At 49.8% G+C, this 24,853-nt stretch overlaps 1 protein-coding gene across 5 annotated transcripts in view; it reads right to left on the bottom strand.

The window, feature by feature from the left end:
• Eya2 (EYA transcriptional coactivator and phosphatase 2) overlaps window positions 1–24,853 on the bottom strand; it is a 183,264-nt gene that overhangs the window by 52,588 nt on the left and 105,823 nt on the right. For 4 of the 5 annotated variants that reach the window (NM_130427.2, XM_039104164.2, XM_039104163.2 and 1 more), the window contains 2 exons: window positions 11,234–11,301; window positions 7,854–8,028 (listed from right to left, as the gene is read on the bottom strand). In NM_130427.2, coding sequence (NP_569111.2) covers window positions 7,854–8,028; window positions 11,234–11,301 — 243 coding nt within the window. Of the gene's footprint in view, window positions 1–2,429; window positions 5,487–7,853; window positions 8,029–11,233; window positions 11,302–24,853 lie in introns of those variants that run through there. The other variant, XM_063283024.1, reaches the window with a different exon arrangement.

Genomic DNA, 24,853 nt, shown 5'->3' with positions numbered 1-24,853 from the left:
AGCTTTCTTCAAGAGGAAGAATTTCTTCTAACCTCAGATACTTGATCAAAGCAGTAAGAGCAGATATCTTAGTTGGTCCTGGTGGTATGGATGTAACCTCAGCTACTTGGGAGGTGGAAGCAGGGGGATTAAAAGTTTGAGATGGTCCTGAGCTACAGAGTAAGTTCAAGGCCAGCAACTGCAAGTTAGTGAGACTTTGTCTCAAAATTAAAAAAAAAAAAAAAAAGAAAAAGAGGACTGGGGTGCAGCTCAGTGAAAACACTTGTCGAGCAGGCTCCAGGCCCAGGCTTCGCTCCTCACTACTGAGAATCAGTTCACGTTGTAACGTCTCATGGTGTCTGCTGATCCGTTGAAGCTTTACAACCCAGCACGGATTGCTGACTCACATGATACAAGTGTATTCTTTAAGGTTAAAAAGATCATCTCTCTCTCTCTCTCTCTCTCTCTCTCTCTCTCTGTCTTCTCTCTCTGTCTGTCTGTCTGTCTGTCTCTGTCATGTCTCTCTGTCTCTGTCTCTGTCTCTGTCTCTCTCTCACACACAGAGAGAGAGAGAGAGACAGAGAGAGAGAGAGAGAGAGAGAGAGAGACAGAGAGAGAGAGAGAGAGAGAGAGAGAGAGAGAGAGAGAGAGAGAGAGATCCCCTGAGCTCGAGTTTCAGGTGGTTGTGAGCTGCTCAAATGGGTGCTGGGAACCGAACTTGGGTCTTGTACACAAACAGCGCTGTCTTAACTGCTGAGACACCTCTCCAGCCCTGCAAGTGTTCCGGAAACGGGACAGTCCAAGGTTAAGATGTCAGCAGGTCCAGTTCCTGGTGAAGTCGCTGCACTTGTCTGTGGGTAGGGTTTTGCTGTTTGTTTTTGGTTTACTTGTTTTGTTTTCCTTGAGACAGGTTTCTCTGTGTAGCCCTGGCTGTCCTGGAACTCTCTTTGTAGATCAGGGTGGCCTCAAATTTACAGAGATCCAACTGTCTCTGCCTCCCGAATGCTTCCATTAAAGGAAGGCACTACCATGCCCTGCTCATGGGTAGGTTTTTGTCATGTCTTCCACAGGAGAGAGATCAGCTCTCTTACTGGTTCTTACCGGGACAATCCCATTCCTCAGGGCTCTGTCCTCATAACTTAATCACCCCCTAAAACCCCACCTCTAAGCTCTGCCCCACTGAGAGCTGACAGGTGACCTCCACCTGGGAAGGAATAAACATTCAAAAGCCAGATGTGGCTGAGGTAGAGCCTCTCTCTCTGTCTCTGTCTCTCTGTCTCTGTCTCTCTGTCTCTGTCTCTGTCTCTGTCTCTGTCTCTCTCTCTCTCTCTCTCCTCCCCTCTCTCTGTCTCTGTCTCTATCTCTGTCTCTGTCTCTGTCTCTGTCTCTGTCTCTCTCTCCCTCCCCACCTGATTTGTAGGTTTTGAAATGTTAAGCACCCTTCAGCTTGCAAATATCACACATTATATAAATTGAATTCCAATTTTAAACCAGTTTTTGCATCTTTAGGATAAAGGCCCAATCAGTAAAAGCTTAGTCTTGGCATACTATCGCTTTCTTTAGACGTATCTCTGTTTATGACATGTGTGGCCTGGGGTTTCCTTCTCATGGCCTTGTTGGTTTCAGCTTCCAGCTTGTGATGCCCTCAGAGGGTGTCTCAGGATGCACTTAACTTTAATTCTCTTAGAAGTTTGTGTAGAACTTGTGGTTCTTATTAAAATGTTCAGAATTAACCAGCAAAGCCTTCTGGGGATGGTATTTTCCTTGTGACTTCTGTTTTCCTTTGAGGCACGGTCTCCTGTAACCCAAGCTGGAGTACACTTCATTACATAGCCAAGGATGAGTTTGAACTCCTGATCCCCCTGCCTCCAGCTCCCCAGTACTGAAATTACACGTGTGCAAATTACACATGTGCACCACTACACCCAGCTTTATGTGGTACTATGATGGAGCCTAGTGCTTCCTTCAGTAGGCTAACCAACAGAGCCATTCCCCAGCTCTTGCTCTGTTCATCTTCAACGACACCCATACCACCACCGCCACTGCCATCGGCGTTGGCGTCTCATTGGCTACACGGCTGTGTAAGGAACCACTTGCTTCTTGTGTGAGGCAGGGAGTTTCTCTTACATGGACTCCACATTTTATCTAAGTTATCAACTCAAGCACAATCACAATGACATCACCCCTCTCCTTTGTGGTCCCCCCTTTATTCTGTTTTTGCCTTTCATTGGTCCCCTCCACTCTGGTCTCTTATTTTTGTGCCTCTGCTTACTTTGGGCTTATTTTGTCTCTTTTGAGAGTTCCTTTTTCTTTTTTTAAAGATTTATCTATTTAATGTATGTGAGTACACTGTAGCTATCTTCAGACACACCAGAAGAGGGCATCAGATCCCATGACAGATGGTTGTGAGCCACCATGTGGTTGCTGGGAATTGAACTCAGGACCTCTGGAAGAGCAGTCAGTGCTCTTAACCGCTGAGCCATCTCTCCAGCCCTTTTTGAGAGTTTCTTAAGGTAGACGAGGTCTTGGGGCTGGAGAGAGGGCTCAGCAGTTAAAAGTATTGCTCTTCCAGAGAACCTGGGTTCAATTCCCAGCACCATATGGCAGCTCATAGACATCTGTGGCTCCAGTCCCAGGCGTCTCATATCCTCCACTGGCCTCCATGGGCTTGGCGCACATGTGACCCAAAGACAAAGAAAAGCAAGCACTCACACACCCCCCAAAATGGAAACGAATAGATATTTTTTTAGAAATTAAACAAGATGAGGGGCTGTGTCTGTAATCCCTTTTCTTCTTTTCTAACAACTATGTTATTTCCCTTTGCTGTTTTAACGATATTCCATAAATTGTGATATGTCGTGTTTTTATTTCGTTCAATTCAAAGCACTTTTTTTTTTCTTTTTTTCGGAGCTGGGAACCGAATCCAGGGCCTTGCGCTTGCTAGGCAAGCGCTCTACCACTGAGCTAAATCCCCAACCCCGATTCAAAGCACTTTTAAACTTCCTTTGGATTCCTTGACCTCCAGGTTGCACAGAAGTGGCATTGAGATGTCAAATGTTTGAGAAAGTTCCAGAAGCATTTGCTACTTATTAGTGATTTAATTCTTCTGCCACCAGAGGCCGGGCTCTCCGTCTTGGAGGCCAGCTGAGCCAGAACCTGCTATCTGGTCCAGAATGTGAGTCTTTCAGGGAACGCTTGTCCTGCATGCTGCCGGAGGGAGCACACTGCTGCTGAGATGTGCTGTACAGACCGCCTGTTATCACAGCCTTTCCCTTCCATGCCACATCCCCAGTTTTCTTCTCCAGAGAAATGGATCACGGATGGTTGCTCTGCACCTTTCCAGAAACTTCCTATGTAAACATGGATGCCAACCTACTCTTCTATTGAAGAAAACTCTGGGGACAGGTTTCACACAGAAACCTTTTATTTTCTCTTTCCTCCCCACGAGGGTGAGGCAAGAAACAGTCTCACTCTGTGGTTCAACCTGGCCAGGAACTTAGTGGGTAACTCAGGCTAGCCTTGAACTCCTGGTAATCCTCCTGCTGTAGCCTCCTGAGTGCTGAGTTTGTAGGTGCGAGACAGGGTGCCTGGATTTTCATTTGCTTTACTTCTCTCCACCTATGATAGCAGTTCAAAAAGGGCGGTTTAGGCAGACATCATTGTATGATGTCACTGCGCTCCTTTTTTTCAGAGCTGCATAGTATTCTACTGGTGGTTGCATCACTGATTACCTAATAAGAGTCCTGCTAAGCACTACTAAATTCCTTGTAGTCTTTTGCTCTGATATTAACCGCAATAAGGATTCTTTTTTTTCTTTTTCTTTTTTTCGGAGCTGAGAACCGAACCCAGGGCCTTGCGCTTACTAGGCAAGCGCTCTACCACTGAGCTAAATCCCCAACCCCAGGGTTCTGTTTCTTAAGTGTTTGTATTTATGTGGGAGTTGTCTTTAGGATAAATTCCTAGTTGGGGAATAGTTGGGTTAAAGGGGATCGAACCCAGGGCCTTGTGCTTCCTAGGCAAGCTAAATCCCCAACCCCATGAGCTTCTAATTTTGTCAGATGTTATCTGACTGGACAGAAAATCTTAAATCTCTTCTTGAGAACTTAGCATTCTCTTACTGGCTGAGGGAGGTGGTTTAACAAATTAAAAACAACCTTCCAACTTTCTCTTGAGTACCATGGAGCACATTAAACCACAGGAAAGAAGTTCTGGCCTGGTGTGTTTGTTCTTTTGGGTCTGGACAGGTGTTTAGACATTTCTCTGTGCAGCGGGCTGCCTAGAGTCCTCTGCCCACTGTTGGCACCCGCACAGCTGTTAACACCTGTTAGAGCAGCATGTCTTTCAAAGTGGCTGGGAAGAGGAAAGTGTTAGAGACCATTTCTTAGCAGAGAGCTGAGAGCCAGTGGGATCTGTCAATCAAACTACTGGAGTAGGTGGAAAAATGTCAGGTGCTTTAGACAGTTTCAAAAGTGGAGTTTTGTGGAAAACACTAAAAGCCTGCATGTGTGCACATATGTGTGTGCATGTGTGTGCACATGAGCAAAATGTTCTTCTCGTGCAACAAATACTGGGGAAAGAGGCTAGCCACCCCAGTTAGAGCTTACAATTATTGGCACCATTAGATTAAGAACTCTTTTTAGATTTGGTGTCTTTTGTACATGAGTGTTTTCCTTGTATGTCTGTCTGTGCACCATATGTATGCCTGGTATCCTTGGAGATCAGAAGAGGGCATCAGATCCCTAGGACCAATGATTGTGAGCCACCATGTGGGTGGTGGGAACTGAACTCAGGTCCTAGAGGAGCAGCCAATGTTCTTAACCACTGAGCCATCTCTCCAGCCCCATGATGCCATTAACATTTATGTGAACTTGTGAGACAAAAAGTCACCCTAACCTTTTATTGTTATACCTGAGGCCGAGGGATAAATGATCTTGAAGGGTGTGGAAAGGACACCTCAGAGCCACAATGAGTCCTGTGTTTGCTCCTGATGGGACCTAGAGATGACCTTTCCATTTAACTCGAGGAATCCTCAGGAAGAGTGACATGAGTCAGGTTCACCCTTCAACTCTGGATCTAGGAGCCCATCTTCCTGCCAGTAGCTCCTCTCCATCCCTGTTTCCCACCAGCCCCCTGTTCCTCTCCTTTGTTGAGACCAGTGCTCGGAGACTACATTCAGAGAAGCAGAGTGCCAACGGTTGTCCAAGATCAGGAAGAGAAGTTAACTAGACTCCGTGTTCTTTCTCGAAAGAAAATGATTTTGAAGTTGCTAAGTGAGAAGGGCTGTGTGTTCGGTAAATGTTCTGGACAAGATTATGAGGATTAAAGAGCGGTCAAGCCTGACACTCCCTTGAAAGCCGATTCCAAAATACTTGGCCAGGTGTCTCCATTTGTCTTCTGGACAGGGAAGAGGAGCTCCTCGGGGAAGGGACGTGCAGATCTGGATCCACAGCCACACCAAGAGCCCAGACAGAGAGGGGCAGGGTTCTCCCCGCTGCTTCTTCCTTGCCCTTTAAGTAAGGAATAGTAACTGTCCAGAGGCCTCAGGCTGCTGAACCCAAGAGCACCAGAAGACTCTGGAAAGAGGCGGAAGGAAGGCTAGTGTAGAGACCCATTCCTATAATCTCAGCACTGAAGGTGGAGGCAGGAGGATGGGAATTCAAGGCCATGCCTTGCCTACATCTTGAGTTCAAGGATAGCCTGGGCTACAGGAGACTCCGTCTCAAATAAGACAAAACAACAGAAGAATGAGACTCTAAGCTGGATGCCCCTGTGACCCCAGCACCTGTGGGACACTTAGTTTGCAGAATAGCTGAGCCACCACTCCCATCCCCCACCACATCCTGCACAGAACTACACAGGCGCTCCTTACCAGACAAAGCAACCTGTCACTCCTCCTCACCCTCCCCTAGTAACTCCCTAGCAACCTCACAGTAACTCCCTTTTGCGGCCAAACTCATCCTGGAACTAGGGGCCGTGGTCCAATCTGGATTGGTTTTTGGTACATGCACAGTAAGGGAACATGTCCTCTGAGTGACCTTTTGGGGGTAAAAAGAAATCTTCTAATTACCATCTTATGCCTATGCATGACTGGGCATGCATATGATTAAGCCAGATGTATCATGGGAAAGGATACCTGTAGCAAACCAAGGTTTATATACCTGAGACCTGTCAGTCAAACAGAAAATCACCCCGACTCTGCCCCTAGCAACCAACTTTCTCCTCTTCCTGGACCCACAAAAGGAAACCCCGGAAGTAGCATAGGGCTCTTGAGCAACCTCACTGGAGCCCACCACGTCCCTGCAGTGTTTCTACTCTGAGATTTTGCTTTGCCCCCAAATAAAACCCCCGTGGCTTTGCTACATCTGAGCACCTCATGAATTCCGTGAAGAAAAAACCAAGACTCCAGAAACATGTAAGTCAGACAGCAACTTCTGGTTGGGAAGCTGAAGCAGGAGGATTGCAGATTTGGAAGCACCCTGGCCTGTGTAGCTAAGAGTTGAGGTGAGATCCAGGACACGGGTGTGGGTGTGTCCCCTGTCTTGTAGCTCCCGAGTGCTGGGTTTCCTTGTCCCTCCCCCCACCCCCTGGTCTATTGGTTCTGGCACAGCGCTGACGCTACTCTGGCTCTAGCCTTGGGCATAAGACCTTCTCCCATCCCAGCATTGTACCTAAGCCACAGAGGCTGGCTGTGGGATGGACATGTGACTAAACTGGCCAATGAGAGTGCTCTAAGGCTCTGGCGGAAGGATCTAAAAGGAAGAAGCCCTTCTTTGTGGTGATGCAGCAGGCAGGATATGGCCTATGCCATGCTAATTCTCCAACACTGCTTATAACTTGCCTCACAAGTATTTTTGTTTCTTTCATATAGTTTTTTTTTCTATTTTCTGGAGTCTAAAAGTCCTGTGTAATACAGGGTTTCCCTAAAACTCCGGTGCCTCAGTGTTGATTGTACCACAGGGTCGTGTGAGGATCCTAGAAGGCTGAGACCCGTGAGTAACAGCGGCTCAACCTCCTCAGAGAGAATGGACACCGGAGGGGTAGCTGGCTAGCTCTCAGGCCGATTTATCTTACATTGAGTATGAGTGTGTGCAGTGCCTGCAGAGTCCAGAAGAGGGCGTCAGATCCCTGTGGCTGGAATTATGGGCAGCTGTGAGCCACCCAAGGTCGGTGCTGAGAACAGACTCAGTCCCTCTGGAAGAGCAGCGAGTGTTCTTCACAGTTGAGCCATCGCTTTAGTTCCCCCATCCCCCACCAGTCCTGCCCCTGCGAGCTTTAGGGAACATCTCAATTGGGCATAACCAATGAGTAGCTCAGCACAGAAGATGAAGCCTGAGGGCCTGGGTTCAAATCCTAGTTCCACAGTTATTAGTCCATACTTGTTACTCTGACCTGTACTGTTCTCTGTGGAAGATAGGGGTGCGGGCTGGGGGTGAGAAGCCCTTCTCTTGTGAGGATTGTGGCACGTCCTTCCTACTCCAGTTTGCAAATGTATCTGTGAGACTATTTGATTGCAGTCTACAAAGGCCAAATGGACAGTGTCCCAGGGCTGGAGAGATGGCTCAGCGGCTAAATGCGCTCGCTGTTCTTACAGAGAAGCCCGGTTCGGTTCCCAGCACACACATGGGACTCCGGTTCACGCCATCCAAACATACATGCATTTAAAAAAAAAAACCTGCGTCTTTAAAGAAATCTTCAGAGCCCCTCCCTGCTTTTTGTCGTTCAAACTAAGGACTGCCTGGAAAACAGTAGGTGCTTCATAAATGCTTGTTACTAGGGGTAGAGAGGTGATGAGAGAAGACTGTGCAAGCATGCGTTTCTCTTGGACGACAGCTCGCAGAGCTGCTTCACTTGGGAGCTTGAGAGAGCATACTTACCGGCCAGTGACTCAGAACTCTGGCTGACATTGTGAGGAGCCTCCTGGAGGACGTAGGTGGACGTGGAGAGGGGCGAGGAGCAGAGGCTGCTGGCTGGGACATAGGGCGGGTTGTATGATGGGCTGAAATACTGGGGGTACTGGTTCTGTGGGAAGTTGGGGTAGGAGGGGTAATCCTGGCAAGAGAGAAAAAAAAAGGGACAGGGGTTGAATGAGATGCCACGCCTGGCAGCCCGGGCTCCCTCTTTAGAGCAAACCCCGATTTTCCAGAGGATCGATGTCTAGTTTTCCCATAAATGGATTCTGACCCAAGAGCCAAGTGCAAGTGGCACAGGCTGAAAGTAAAGGAGACACGGGGACAGAGGGATGAAGCCACAAGTGGAAACAGGGTGGCCCCGCATTGGCTGACACAGGACTAGACAAGATGACCCACACCGGGAAGGCTGAGGTGGTGGGGATCCCCATCTGAACCTGCGTCTCCCCAGGGCTGGGAGCTGTGGTGTGGCCGCCGAGTTCAGCCATCTCTAACAACAGCTTCCAGGTTGGGTGTGGAGGGTGGGGCATGGAGGTGAGGAAAGTCCTTGGCCTTCCTGCCTGTAGGAGAGCCCGAGGGTGAGCATTTGTTGATGACCCTGAAGAACAGGACTGTGGGTCGACAGTCTCTTGGTCAAGGCTGTGTCTCCAGTGTGAGAACCAGGCCTAGCATTCGTCGAGATCTCAGAGATGCTGTGTGAGCCATGAGGGGAGCGTAGACCTTGGGCTGAGGGACATCTCATGCTGTGTGAGCCATGAGTGGAGAGCAGACCTTGGGCTGAGGGACATCTCATGCTGTGTGAGCCATGAGGGGAGAGCAGACCTTGGGCTGAGGGACATGTCATGCTGTGTGAGCCATGAGTGGAGTGCAGACCTTGGGCTGAGGGACATTTCATGCTGTGTGAGCCATGAGGGGAGAGCAGACCTTGGGCTGAGGGACATGTCATGCTGTGTGAGCCATGACTGGAGAGCAGACCTTGGGCTGAGGGACATGTCATGCTGTGTGAGCCATGAGTGGAGTGCAGACCTTGGGCTGAGTGACATTTCATGCTGTGTGAGCCATGAGGGGAGAGCAGACCTTGGGCTGAGTGACATCTCATGCTGTGTGAGCCATGAGGGGAGAGCAGACCTTGGGCTGAGGGACATGTCATGCTGTGTGAGCCATGAGTGGAGAGCAGACCTTGGGTTGAGGGACATCTCATGCTGTGTGAGCAGTGAGTGGAGTGTAGACCTTGGGCTGAGAGACATGTCATGCTGTGTGAGCAGTGAGTGGAGAGCAGACCTTGGGCTGAGGGACATGCCATGCTGTGTGAGCAGTGAGTGGAGTGTAGACCTTGGGCTGAGGGACATGTCATGCTGTGTGAGCCATGAGAGGAGTGCAGACCTTGGGCTGAGGGACATCTCAAGAACATTTCAGAGAACAAGTTCAAAACAGAGCAGTCCCTACGATATCAGGGTCCAGGATGTCCCCCCAGCCTCAGCTATCATTCCTTCCAACACAGCCTCAGTCATGCACCATCTCCTCTGCCCCCGCCATCACCACCGTCTCCATCACCATCACCACTATCATCACTGTCCACCCCCATCATCACAATCTCCACCATCATCACCATCATCACCACTACCACCATCACTATCATCACCAGCAACACCACCACCACCATCACCACCATCTGCCCCCCCCTACCCTGCCATCACCAACATCTCCATCACCATCTCCATCACAACCATCATCACCATCATCACCACCACCATCACCATTTCCATCACCATTACCACCACCATCATCACCACCACCACAACCACCATCCCTCTCCCTACCCTGCCATCATCATCTCCATCACCATCACCATCGCTACCACCACCACCACCACCACCACCACCACCACCACCACCACCACCACCACCATCATCATCATCATCATCATCATCATCATCATCATCAGTGATTCACTCACAAGAAACTCACAGAAGATTCTGGGCCCCAGCTCATTTCTGCTAAGTCAGAGTTCCCAGGGACTCTGAATCTGTGGCAGGGTCCTAGAGTAAGATGGTCAGCTACCTGGAGTTAAGAACTGCATCTGGAGGGGTTGGGGATTTAGCTCAGTGGTAGAGTGCTTGCCTAGCAAGTGCAAGGCCCTGGATTCAGTCCTCAGCTCCAAAAAAAAAAAAAAAAAAAAAAAAAAAAAAAAAAAAAAGAACTGCATCTGGAAAGTCCCATTTCAGATACAAGCTCTGGGTTTGTGTGTGTCGTTCATGGAGCTGGAGGGGAGAGTGTTTGTTCTTGGTACTTTTGTGTATTAGCAACACTCGAGCCTTTTGTTTCGAGAGGAGCTAGGACCCGGAGCTTTGAGCATGCTGGCAGACATGCTACCACCGGCCCACACCCTCTACCTTTGGTAGGCTAATTCTTTTTGTTCCTAAATGATTTATTTATTTTTATTTTACATGCATTGGTGTTTTGGCTGCATGCATGTCTGTGTGAGGGTGTCAGACCCCTGGAACTGGAATTACAGACAGTTGTGAGCTGCCCAGTGGGTGCTGGGAATTGAACTCAGGTCCTTTGGAAGAGCAATCGGTGCTCATAACCACTGAGCCACCTCTCCAGCTCTTTAGGCTCATTATTTATGTGTCTGTGCCTGTGTGGGAGTATGCCATATATGCCTGTGTGGGAGTATGCGCCAGTGGAGACCAGAAGAAGGTGCCAGATCCCCTGGAGCTGGAGTTGCAGGGGGATATGAGCCCCCTGAGGTGTGTACTGAAACTCAACCTCCAGTCTTCCTAACCACTGAACTATCCTCCCCAGCCCCTAGTTAAATTCCTTTTGGTTGTTTTAGACAAGGTCTCATATAGCTCAGGCTGGCCTTGAGCATACTAAATAGCTAAGGATGACCCTGACCTCCTGGACCTCCTGCCTCACTCTCCCGATTGCTGGACTACAGGTGTACACAACCACATCTGGCTGTCTCCAGACTGATTCTTAACTGACTCTAAGGAAAGCCAAGTGACTTCCACAGTGGCCAGCATCCCATGAAACAACCATCAGATGCAGAAGGAGCAGGATGCGTTGTCCTGGGAGAGGCTTGTGGTCCAGGGAAAGCACATAGACTGCACCCACAGTCCACACTCAAGAGCTCCTAAATGCTTCCAGCTCAGGTAAGATCAGACCTGACATCTTGGGGATCTTGCAATTTTATTTCTAGTGTTATTTTGTCCGATCTGGCTCCTGGAATGAGGCCAGCTTTCTGGTGGGAATCGTGGGTGTGAGGTGGCTCTGTCGTGCACCTTGAGTTAAGGGGAACAGTTAAAGAAAGAAGCGAGAAGAGAATTGGCAGGTGCCATTTCTACCTGGTGCACGCTCCCAAATCCGGCCGTGTTGGTCAATCCGTTGGCGCCTTGATAGAGCCCTGCGGTGCCTGCAGGAGGACAGGACAGGTTAGGTCTCTCCCAGGACAGGTTAGGGAGAAGGAGTAGCAGATGCGGCTCTCAGGCCTGGGGTCAGGAGGTGGGGGCAGAACCAGTGACCAGTGGCTACATTTCCTTAGCTTCTTTAGTAAACAAAGAAAAGAATTTCTTTTGAGGGATTAAGGAGAGGAGTAAATGCGACCTGGAACTTGAAACATTGTTTTATTCTAGTGCAGGTGCGTGGGTGCCTGCCTGCAAGTCTAGGTCAGGGAACTTGGAAATTTGCAGGAGTTGGTCTTTTTTCTACCACGTGGATTCCAGGGGTTGTCAGGCTTGTTGGTTAGTGCTTGTATCCTTCTGATCATGGTAACTGTGTTTTTAATAAATTATTTATTTATTTACTTTTCTTTTGAGACAAGGTTTCTCTGTGTAGCCCTGGCTGTCCTAGAGCTTGCTCTATAGACCAGGCTGGCCTCGAACTCTGAGATCTGAGATCCACCTGCCTCTGCCTCCTGAGTGCTGGGAATAAAGGCATGCTCCACTATGCACAGCCTAAAATTATTTATTTTTTTAAACTGTGGTTAAAAATTATGGAATGTAACACCATTTTATTCAGTTTAAAATGTAAGGAGTGCCAAGTGCATTTATGTTCTGTGCTGCCGTCATAACATCCATTACTAAGACTTCTTTTTAGAACATTCTAGAAAATCTGCAGAATCTTGTAAAATCGGAACACTGTATACATCTTGAAAGCCCATCGCCCCAGAGCCTTGTCAGGAGCCTCACACAGTGCCCTCGTGGTCAGCAAGGACCAGCACTTAGGCAACCAGGGTACTGCCAGGGAATAAATGATGCAGCCACCAGGGAGGAAGTCAGAACCATTTGATGGCCCGTGAACCCGGGAGACAGGTGACACCCAAGAGTTCACAGAACTGACACCGGCTCCCTGAATACTTGCAGGTGCCCCGTACTGAGAGGAGAGTGTGCTCCCGTGGCCTGTATGTAGTTTGTCCTGAAAGAATTCCCATGTTGGGAGGTCCTAGGAGCTCAGAGGGTCTCATTCATGGGACTCCTCGATTAGCTAGCTGTAAGAGAGTCACAGAAGAGCCAGCATGGCCACCCTATCCTCTGCCTGCTGATATAATCTTTCATTTACATGCACACACACACACACACACACACACACACACACACACACACACACACCTCAGGCAACATGGTGCCTGTCAAAAGGGCCTTCCTTGTTCACCTGGGGCAGCCTTATCTTGAATGTTGGGCCTACGATTTTAATCAAACCTTTTTTCTTTATAGGGTTAACCTGCCTCCAGTGTTTCCTTACAGTAATAGAAAAAAAAGAAAAAAGAAAAAAACACAGAGAAAACCCATTTCAGACATCTCACAGTTTCTGCCTGTGAGTGATGAGAACTGAGAGGAATTAAACGAAAAGAAGGGACAGAGGCCGAAAGGAGCCCAGAGTGGATTTCCTCAGCGTCTCAGGACAGGGGAATAAAGTGCTCAGGCCCTGCAAGCATGAGGATCTGAGTTCAGATCCCTAACACCTCTACAAAAAGCCATGCGTGGTGCCACTGCCTGGAATCCCAGCACTGGAGTAGCTGAGGCAGAAAGATCCCTGGGCCCTGTCTGCCCTGTAAAAGCACAACCAGGAAGTTGAATTTGCCAGGTCCGTCTCTCTCTTGTCTAGAACCTGTCATGCTGACACATCTAGCCACAGAAGAGGCTGGGGTGGGGGTGGGGGTGGCAGAATATCCTAGTCAGAGCCCAGAGGAGAGAGAGCATTCTGTCTCTGAGAGAGGGTGGGGACAAGGGAGAGCTCTGGCAGAACCTGCTGCTGCCAGCCTTCCCCCCTTCTACCCCTCACCACATTGTCCCAGCCAGCAATGTCTGTGTCTAACAGCCATCTAAACGAGTCTGTGAAACCACTCGAGGCCGCACGCGCTGTTGTCCAAGACTTCCTACCCCATCTTTCTGGCCCAGGAGGGGTTCCCTGCTGGGCTGTGACGTCTTCTCACTAAGCTTTGTTCAGCTGTCCATTCTTCAGATGACCCCGAGTCACCAAAGGAAAATAAACAATGCGCTGTTCTGAGAAAGAGCGGGAGACCGACTGTGACCACCCTTGCTCAAGTCTGCCCTAAGTCAGCCTTCCTTGGGTGCACACAGAAGAGAAGGAGTTGTCCTGGGGCAGGTAGGGTCACCATGGCAACCAGTGAAAGAAAAATATTGACTCAGGAACCCCCAAGACCACATTCTCGGCACAAAGGAGATTTACTTACTCCAGAGGCACAGAGGGCAGAGAATAAGAGACACATGTTTGCCACACTCAATCAAGCTGGTCAGAGTCCCTTCAACCAGGACCAGAGAGATGACCTTGAGTAAAATGGGCTAGCCTTAGACTTTCCAACCAGGCCTTCTTGTGCATGTGTGCAGACCAGCCTTGAGGACAGAGTGGGATCTCAGTGGGTCAGAGTGGATCCTAGTGGGTCATACTGGGATGGGTAAGGTGTGTGACGTTTAGGATTGAGGAGCCCTGTGTAACGGAAGTCAGGAGAAAGTCCCAGTGGGGTCCCGTGTCTGTCTCTTACTCTCCTTGTCCTTCTATTTCCTCTTCCTCCTTTGGACCTCAGTTCAGATTAAGCCTTCCCTGACTGCACGCTTTCCCCAGTCACCGTTCAGGATCTCTCTAAGTCCCCCAGGTCCTGGGGCGGTGTCTGAGGAACTGCTAGAGAGACATCTCCTCCTCCCTTCCTTGGATCAGAGTCCGTACCGGGCATGGGTAGAGAGTGGGTAGGCGTGGGTATTTCTGCACACAAGACAAAACAGAAGCAGAAAGCTAGCTCGCCCCCCAAACCAAACCAAATTCCCCATTCAAGTGATCTAGTTGCCACCCATAGATGGGACATCTGCGTCAGGCTTTCTGAAAACAGCCTTGTGAAATAACTCTGGGTGGAACCCCTCACCATGCTACTTAACTTCTTTTCCCAAAGCAGAGGGCTCCACAGGTCAGGTCCACAAGATATTCAGGATCTTTGTAATAAAGTCTGACAGAGGAGCAGTTAAAACTTAAAGGCTGATGGCCAGACAGCAAGATGGCTCAGTATGCAAAGGGTGTCTGCTGCCAAGTCCAAGAGCCCGAGTTCGATCCTCAGACCCACATGGCGGAAAGAGAAAACCAACTCTTACAAATTGTCCTCTGACACGCACGCAAATAAGTGCAATTATAAATTCAAAAGGAATATTTAAAAACGCAAAGACTGAAACCCTTCTGGCAGGAGTCACGACTACCTGGAATGTATCTGGGGGTGATAGGAACAGAACTTGGGGGAAGGGAATGTAGGACTTCTGTTAAAAAAAAATCAATTTGATGGGAGGCGCCCAGAAGCCCCGCCCACCCCGGGGTCCTAGACACCACCCACAGCCCAGCAAGCCGTAGACTTTCTTAGTCTGTTTCCCACTTTTTCCCGTGTGTATGTTCTCAAGTTTATATTTTAAAGATTGCTAAAGATGCTGTGTATTTTCTAAACACACAGGAAGGCATTTGGAGGTTCATGCATACATCTCAGGACGCATGCATTAGGTACGTAAATTACACTTAAAAAGTGGTTCTTTGTAAAAGATCTTGCCAGAGAGCTTTTGCAAACAGCAGGCAGAAGGAAGTGTCCTTATATTTACAGTGTGTAATTGCCGATTCTTCTGTGTCGTAACGGCTTCAATCATCTCTCTCCTGAGCCCAAAGTTCTGTTCTCAGTAGCCAGTGTATTGCAAATATATGTACCCAGTGGTCTAAACCTCAGGTCTAGAGAGCACCTTTGGAAGTGTGCTTACCCTTCCCACGTTTTAAACTGCCTTGTTCAACTTCACTCGAGGCTTGGGATACTGCAGAGTGTGAAGAAACAAAGTAAAGAACCCTGTTTTAAATCCTAAACTGTCTAGGAAAACACTGCTAGTTCTGACTGTGTAGGTGCCGGAGTTAAGCTTAAGGATTGAGGTGACTGAACGGCACAAACCCCAGGGTTTACATCTAGTTCTTCAGATTAAAAAAAAAAATCCTTTTAAATGTATGTTTTGTCTGTTCCTAGAAGGCAAAATTTTGAAGAGTAAGAGCTGGCTGCCTGGTCCCACCCAGCCCTGGATCTGCCCCACCCCATCCTGGCTCCACCCCTGGCCTGGTCCACACCGCCAAGCTCTGGCCCCGCCCCATCCCACCCTGGCTCCACCCCTTGGCTTGGCCCAAACCACTGCGTTCTGGCCCTGCCCTGCTCTGCCCTGGCCCCACCCACGCCCTGGCCCACATGAACCCGCTCTGGTCCCATCCCCACCTCAGGCCTTCATCATGGGCTTCCTTCATTCTCCCCAACCCCAACCACACATCAGAGAAAGCCAAACATGGAGCCTTCAGATCCCCCACACAGAAGAGGGTGGGATGGAACCCACATGAGTTGACAAGAGTCAACTGACAAGAGTCCTGACAAGAGTCAGGAGGGAACCCACATGTAATCGATGATTTTTCCCTGACACCTGTCAACAATCGGGTGACCTAGCTAAGCCCCAGTTTCTCTTCTGCAAAATGGAGCTAAATGTGAGTCGTTTGGTATCTGACAAGGATTCTAGGAAACCAGGGCTATCAACGGCAGAGCTACCCAGAGTAGGCGATCAACAAACTATAGCTAGGATTTTCATTCTTTATGCACTTGGCAGGCTGAGAAGGAGGAGGATCATGATGAGTCAGAGGCTAGCCTCGGCTACATAGTAATAGCGTTAAAGGGTACAGAACTTGATGATTCATGTTGAGTTCTGGGCTCTGAGACCAACATGTGAGCAGGTAGACTCAGGATTCCAGCCGGTCCTTGTGCAGGGGCTGAGTGCGGTGGCTGAATAAGAATGGCTCCCACAGGCTAATATATTTGAATGCTTGGTCATTAGAGAGTGGTACTCCCTGAGAGGGATTAGGAGGTGTGGCCTTGTTAAAGGAAGTGTGTCACGGAGGGTGGGCTTTGAGTTTTCAGAAGCCCAAACCAGTCCCAGTGTCTCTTTCTTTCTCAGCCGCCTGCAGAACTAGATGTAGATCTCTCAGCTGCTTCTCCAGCATCACAGCTACCTACCAGCTGCAGACAACCAGGAGACTATCATCCTCACTGGGCGGGGCCTAAGCGGAGGAGACCTCAAAGCCCGCCCACACAGTGATGCACTTCCTCCAACAAGGCCATACCCATTCCAACAAGGCCACACCCACAAAAGACACACCCACTCAACAAGGCCTCACCTTCAACAAGGCCACACCCACAAAAGACACACCCACTCAACAAGGCCACACCCCCTAATAGTGCCATTCCTTATGGGTCAACCATTCAAACACTTGAGTCTATGGGGGCTACACCTATTCAAACCACCACAGACGGCATGCACAGTGTATGGTCCGATCCAAAGTGCCAGTGAAGCCATGCCATGATACAAATGCTGCCAGGAACATCTCAGGTCACTACATGGTCACTACGTGTATGATTTTGAGTTAATTTCTGGTCAGTGTATACCCATAGGTCCAGGCCAGCTTGGGCTGCACAGGAAAACCCACAGTAAACATCATGTGATTCTGCCACAGCAGGGGACTTCTTGTGTTAGTTTTGGGTGTTTCTCGAGACTCTAGCCCTGAGCCCAAGGACAACATGAGAGTTCAGGCCTACAGAATATACTTTAATAACCCCTGGCTGCCTGTGCCCAGCAAATAGGAAACAGTCTGACAGAAGCCAGGGTATTCTCGGGAGAAACAGAGGCCTATGTCTAGTTTGTGACGGGGTGACTGTCACATAAGCCATGCTAAAGTCTCTAGGCAAACACTTCCTGGGAGTGAAGAGACACTTCTCCAAATTGGTTCTCTTCAGAGAATGCAGACTCGGTGAAATGACCTCACAGGCGACCTGGGGAAGCCTCTGAGGTCACACAGGCCGTGTCTGTCGGTGCCAGAGCTAGTCTCATAAAACACTGTATGCAGCTGGGTCCTCTGCACAGCTCGGCCCAGCCCCCACAAAGCTGCCTGCTCTGGGTTTCTAGGCAGAAGCAAAGACGCCCCGCTGACCCACACATTCTGAGGGCCTTCCTTAGTGTCCCCCAGGAAGAGACGGAGATCACTTAGGCTACGGCCACAGCCTCTCACGCTGTCTCTGCTTTCAGATCAAAGCCTCAAGTTCTGGGGTTCTCCAAGCTATAACTCACTACTTGCCCTAAAATCTCACATTGCTACTAGAGGGTGATGCTTGCAGCAGCTGCGAGCCCTGGCTTTTATCTCAGCGGGATTTATTTCTGCTTCTCCTGTCATGGCCTCCTGTCCTCAAAGGTGAAATAATCCCAAAGTCTCTCAATGGGATGTTGCTCCCCTGCTTGCTGTCAGGAGGTGGGTGCGGTGTTTTAACCTTGCGACCTTGGAGCTGCACCCATGCTTACATCATAGCTTTGAGGTCCTTGCCAGACAATGTCCACCCATGTCTCCTACACATATTCTGTGTTTAGTGTCTACACAGAGTGAACATTAGGCCAAGGGTGGAGGGGTTGCTTGAGGCTCCTATTAGCGGTCGTGAGACATGGCAGGGTTATACTGTTATACCTCACCAGTGTGATCTCCATGCCCCAGATGGGCTGACAGAGCTTCCATGAGAGGGACCAGGCTCCCTGAAAGGAAGGGCTGGTCACTGAGACCCTTCAAACTGGCCAGTGTGGTCTGGGAACGGGGCTCAGTTGGTAGGGTCTCATGCCCCAGGTTCAGTCCCCACTACCACACACACTGGGAGTGATGGGAGGTCTGGGTGTGAAGGTTGGAGAATCAGAAGTTCAAGGTCATCCTCACAGTGACTGTGAGGCTAGCTTAGACAGGAACCTTGACTCAAAAAACTAAAAACAAACCAACCAAACAAAAAACAAACAAGGGCTGGATGGCTCAGTGGTTAAGAGCACTGACTGCTCTTCCAGAGGTCCTGAGTTCAATTCCCAGCAACCACATGGTGGCTCACGACCATCTGTAATGAGATCTGATGCCCTCTTCTGGTGTGTCTGAAGACAGCTACAGTGTACTTACATATAATAAATAAATCTTAAAAAAAAAAAAACCAAATAAACAAAATGCATGTGCCCTGACCTCTTTCCTCAGTCCTCCTGGATCCTGATTTTATCTGGACTGAGATGTGGTGCTGTGGGTGCTACAGGCCAGTGTCTTACTGGGATGGCCTGGGAGAAGGGGCTCTGAAGAGGGGGGCTACATCAGGAAAGTGGGGGCTTTATGAACGAGGTTTGTGTCCTTGTCAAAGAGACATCATTCATCCTGTCCTCTGGGACACACAGGAAAGATGGCCACCTATAAACCAAGGATCGACACTGACCTGCCAACTGTGCTTGGAACAAGAAAGAAGTTACCAGCTGTGACATCCTGGGGCTGCGGTCGCCTTGGCAGACTGAGACTGTGGGCCTCACCCAGGAGGCTGCAAGGATGAGGTGGACCAGCAGGTGAAAGGAACTAGGGTCTCTGACTCTCTCACCCCACCTCCAATGGTTACAAGAATGGGACCAAGCAGTGTCTCAGCCAACAGCACTCATTACAATCATTGTGGCTTCGATACAACGGCTCAATTCAGTTACCGCTCCGAATGCTCTATCAGTGGGAGTGAAGCTCACAGAAGGTCCTGACACATTCTGCAGCAACCTGGGGGGGGTGTCCATGGTCGCAAGGGGGCTTGCAGGCCAGTGGCAAATCCTCAGGGACAGCATGCTGCAGCTGCTCTGGACTTTTGGGAGAGGTTTTCTAGACAGGCAGATGGAGGGCACCATCAGGCCTGTGACTGAGTGCAGACATTGGTCCCCACATCTTTGCTGGGCACAGACATGACAGCAGGTGGCCTGGTACTAATTAAACCTTATTTGTGGACCCGAGATGCTAGAATTTCCTATCATTTTTCTTGCTAGGAAGTATCATTCTAAACAAAAATTCTCTCCGCCATCTGGACGTTGTTACCTTATAAGACACAGAGACACGGGATGGACAGGTGGCAGCTCGGAGACAGACAGGCAGCAGCTAGCTTGTGTCTAGTTTAGAGCAGAAAGGGACCGCTCTTTCTGGGATGGGTTTTTAAAACTTGGACTGCATGCAGGGTTGGAGAGACGGCTCAGTGGGTAAGAGCCCTGCCTGCTCTTCCAGAGGACCTGGGTTTGCTTTCCAGATCCTACACGGTGGGTTGCAACCATCCTTAACTCCAGCTCCAGGGCATCAGGTGCCCTCTTCTGACCTCCTAGGGACTGGGCACACTTGTGGTGCATGGACCATACATGTAGACCAAACATCCACACATATCAAACGAATGGTAAAATAGTTAAAAAAAAAACCAATAAACTTGGTGAGGGGAGGAACTGGGGGAAGAGGAGGGAGGGGAAACTGTAGTCAGGATGTAATGTATGAGAGGGAATAAAGGTATAATAATAATAATAATAATAATAATAATAATAATAATAATAATAATAATAAATGTGGGCCCCTTTCCCTTTCTCTTCCTCCTTGGAGCCAGGACCTCATGCACATTCTGCGAGTGGGATTCATCTCAGCCCTCCATTACTGCTTTCTGATGTCTTCTTTCTAGAAATCTCCATACTCATTTTTAAGAGGCTGGTAGAAGACAGTGCTGCCTGAGGCTTCCCTGCAGGGGTGGAGAAGAGTACTCAAGCACACACACACACACACACACACACACACACACACACACACACACACAAACACACACACACCCCTCTTCAGGTCGCTTTGTCCTTCCTGGCTCTGTTCCAAGGACACTACTACATACAGAAAAGCCTCTTTATCCAGCTACAAGTTGTGACCCGTGCAGCTGGGAGCACAGAGACTCTTTTTACCGCTGATGACCCTCCTGCCTTAGGCTACAGGACACACATGTCCTCTAGTCTGGGCAGGGTTGCTTTTGAACTCTCCTGTGCTCCTCTGGGGCTTGAGTGGTTCTCATTCCTGGCCTGCTGCAGCCCCCACTCTCCAACCTCCAACTGCTCTCCTGAGTCCAGTTTTATCTCCCAGAGGATTCATCACACTGAGGTCCTTGCTGGGACCTGTGAAGCCCTGAACTGTGTCCTCCTAAACCCAAGCCCCAAAGAATGTGCCCTTTCATGGAAAGGGTCTTAGCAGCTGTGACCCAGAAACTGCTGGGTAGGTATGGGCCCTTAAACCCAGGAATTCTCCCTGGGAGAGGCAGAGAAAGGCATCCTAAGGGGATCCCTCAGTCACAGGGTGGGCTGGGGGGAGGGGCAGGGAGCGGCATGGTGGCTTTCCTGTTGGGACCCTCCTATAACTCCCTCCATACTCTGGCTTCCAGAGCCACACAGAGATGACCCTGGGTTGTCTCGAGACTCTTATGTAGGATAATGTCATACAGATGAGGCAGGTACAAGATAGAACGAGGCCTGTCATTGGACGAGAAGGAAGGATGGGCAGGAGAAAGGTTTGAGGGAAGAGGAGACTGGAAAGGAAAGGACAGGAGACTGGAGGGGAAGCCACCGAGAGAACATGACGTTAGGATTCCACGCTGCACCTTTACAGGTTGTTATGAATGCTCTTAAGGGATGGACGTGTACAGGGCTTTGTATGTCTAGGTGGGCAATTATATCTTGTCAATTGGATCAGAGGTTATTGTGTTGTGTGTTCTTTCCTGTGGAGAATTAAGTTTAAGAGAGTGTGCGGCGGCTGGGACACTGAGCAGCCCCGGAATTAAGATGTATATTTCTGCCATGGAGGCAGCCTGCCTTGGGGACTGGATGGGTAGAGAGATTGCTGACGGCTCAGAGAGAGGCCTTCAGCAGTGTGATATGGGATGGAACAGAGTGGGTGAGAGGCTTTGCTGACCGAGATGAAGATGTCTACCAGATATCTTGGGGCACTGCGGTGCCGGACCTAGTGGGGGATAAAACACAGCATTTAATTTTTATAATTTTACAGCAACACTCTTAGGTTGCAGCACTTGCTGCAGTGGCCTGAGAGGGTACCAGAGAGCCTGTCTTGACTCTCTTCAGCCTTATCTGTCTTCCTGGAGGCACAGATGAAGTCCTCCTGGTCCATCCCCCAGCCTCTCTGCTTCTCTCTCACTCCCACAGTCCACCATGACTCTGCCATTCCCCAGCCCCCAAGTGCACATCACCCTTGCAGGGGCTGTTCCCTATCTGGAATGCCCTTCCCCGCATCTTCCCACAGGACCCACCTGCTGCCCTTTGCCCTTTGCCCTTTGCTCAGGTCGCCGTCCCAGGCAGGCCTTCTCTGGTCCCAGTAGCCCCTAACTTTGCCTTTCCCTGCGACACTACAGTTATCTGAAACACTAGGAGTTTTTATTAAACAACAACGGCAACAACAACAACAAAAACAATGACAATGACAGGGAGGTGACTCAGTGAATGAGACGCTCGTGTCTGAGGACCTGAGTTTGGATCCCGAGAACACGTAAAAGCTAGGCATGGTGTTCCATGCCTGTAATTGGATCACATCTGAGGCCTAGAGGTTCTGTGGAGCCCCTTAGCCGGCCAGCCTAGCCAAACCAATTAGCTCCGGTTCAGGGAGAGACCCCGATTCCAAAAAGTCAAGTGGACAGTGACGGGAGAAAGTCAACCATTGATCCGGCCCTCCACACATGCACACCCACACGTGCTCACCCCACAGGAGCATGTACATATACTAAAGCCAAAAGAAGATCACTGTGGACCTCTGCCTGTCAGATGTGTGTACCAGAGGGCAGGGCGGTGCTGACGACCTGTTGTGTCAGGGATGCAGTGGCTGCCGTGGCTCAGTACTCGCTGGGTGACAGCTATGGTCATTAGAGAGTAACACCCTTCCCGCCAACGCACACATGCACGCACGACCAGTCCTCGTTGAAGATGACGTTGAAAGTCAGTTGTCAGCTGACCTTCAATTAGGGTGGTGCTCCTGGATCGTCTAGGTGAGCTTTATGGGGTTCTAAGGGCCTTAAAAGTGGCAGAAGACAGAAGGGCTGGAGACATGGCCGATAGGAGAACACAGAAGTCCAAGCCAGACTTGTTCTGCTGACCTGGTAGGCACAGAGACAGGACCCAAACCTAGGCTCAGAGTCCATTAGCAACTCCAGGGGCCTGCCCACACTGATCTGCCCATGGCTGTCCTGTTCTGCCCACAGCCAGCCTGCTCTGCACACAGTCAGCCTGCACATTAAGATATAGATACCCCCCTGAAAGAACTCCGTTCATTGTACCTCAGGGGCCTTCTTGGACTCTATGGGAAGAGCTTTGGGGACAATTACCAACTTCTATTGTGGCACAGCTCCCTGCCACATGGATCCCAGGCTAGACCTACTTCAGAACTGGAAGGTGGTAAAAGCATCTGCAGAAGATGCTAAGACTGTGTAATGCCAATTCTCATCTGAGGTAAGACAGACAGACAGACAGATAGACAGACAGACAGACAGACAGATGAAGGAAGGAAGGAAGGAAGGAAGGAAGGAAGGAAGGAAGGAAGGAAGGAAACAAGCCCAGAACTCAGTCTGCCCCTAACCTTGTGCTCCTTGGTCTGTCCTGACTGGAATCTCCTCAGCCTTCCCCAGAGTTTCAGTTTTCTTGTCTGTCAAATGGGAGCATCTTATAAACACTGAAGAGGAGACCCAGGCCAAAGGGATGAGCCGAGGCCAGAGGCTCAGCCTGGTCCCCAGGAAGTCTCCAATCAGAAATGGCTGCATTCACTCAGTACTGGCCACCGATGGGTGGTGAGGTGATCAAAATGGTCACAGCTAAATGTTAAATAAATGCCGAGCATTAGGGCACTGCAGAGATTGCAGTGCCCTCAGGGCTGACATTAGAGAAGAGGACAGAGGTGCACAGTGTGGGGACATTTATTATGACTTTTTTCCCCTGGGGGAACAGTGGTGACAGCTAGAAGGGGCTGGTTTTAAAACAATAAAGTCAATTCGTTATGGTCTGCTTGGGTGTTTTGAGATCTTTGAAAGAGATATTGTGTGGCCTCAGGAGGGGTTGGCTGGGACCCAGTCTTTTATCCTGTAAGGAGGGTACCCTGACCTTCTCTGGCAGCGATGGCCTCTCAGCCTGAACTTGCCAGGTCCGGACAGCAGGGCTACCACCGCCTGGGACCGAGACGAATGCTGGCCAGCTGCTGCCTGGCCCCAGCGGCCTCCTCGGCCCCCCCTTGCCTGGGTGGTTTCAATTTCTGCAAAGACTAGGCGTCTCAGGGGGACTCAACCTGTCACTGCTCAGCAAAAAACACCAGAGGAGGATGTTAGGGTTGACTTGTGTCCTCCCCGCGAAGACAGATTCAGTCCTAAACCTGGTAGCCCTGAATGTGATCTCATTTGAAAGCGTCCTTCACAGATGCTGTGAAGTTAAACGAGGCCACAGGATTAGGGTGTGTTATAAGAATGGAAAAACTTGGGTGCTGACCCCCAGGAAAGGTGCTGGGTGGGGGTGAGCGAGTCAGAGATGGGCTGTTATGAATCAAAGACACTGGAAGCCACTGGAGCTATCAGACCAGGGGCAGACGGGCACAGACACCACCACCTTCACTGTAGACGCATGGCTACCTGGAGAACAGAGGCCGTGAACTCACACCGTTTTATCCACAGACACAATCCTTCCCTACCGCAAACACAGTGGCCTGTTGATGGCCACCACCCATTCCGGTGGGGACAGTGTCATGGGTACAAGGATGACCTTGGTTCTGAATTGTAAATCCTGATCCCTGAGGAGTTGAGTCACCGCTGGTGAGGAGGGCCCTTCCCCAGTCCTGACCTCTGTGTCAGTGAAGGGAAGATACAGAACCAGATTTCTGAGTTCCAACTTTACACGACCCTAGGGGTCTCACAGTGTCACCATTTTCTCAAATCTATTCCGTTCAATCTTCTCATTTTCTTGCGTTAATTTCCATAAAGCAAATCACTATAAAGCTATAAGATCATCATGGTGTTGACCCACTGACGGAGGAGAAAACTTCACCTCCCCACTGAAGAATCCACACCACTTGCCCTAAGAAGTGCACAGAAAACAAATGTTTTCAGTCCTCCCTAGAGACGTTTGCCTGCCGATTCCCCGTACCCAGGGGTTGCCAATGTTTTTTCTGAAAAAAAAAATATTTGCAGGGATTTTAAAGATGTGGTAACTAGCATTCCCTCAGTCTCCGCAGCTCATATTCAACACACAGAGATTTGTTTCTCTAGTTCTATGCCCACTGTGGGCTGGCAGGGGCCTCCACTCATTTGCAGACCTCGTAGACATCTCCTAATGGAATGTCCCCTGGTTTGAACACTGTCAAAGTAGGAGGCAAGGCCACTCTTGAGGGTCTCATTGTGGCCCTTGCATACTCTGGCCTGGAATGACCTGGCCACTCTAACCTCATTGCCACATTGACACGTGAGGTGCCAGACAGGTATACTTGCCCCTGGCTTGTTTGTTATGAATCAATGGTGGGGATGGCATTGGTGGCAACCACAGCTGCTCTCCAGACCTCGCATAGGTATGGGGAGCCGGCACACTCAGGTTTGGCGCCCA

Source organism: Rattus norvegicus, chromosome 3 (genome assembly GCF_036323735.1).
Source record: "Rattus norvegicus strain BN/NHsdMcwi chromosome 3, GRCr8, whole genome shotgun sequence".
Classification (NCBI taxonomy): domain Eukaryota; kingdom Metazoa; phylum Chordata; class Mammalia; order Rodentia; family Muridae; genus Rattus; species Rattus norvegicus.
This window is presented reverse-complemented; position numbering and strand designations above follow the sequence as displayed.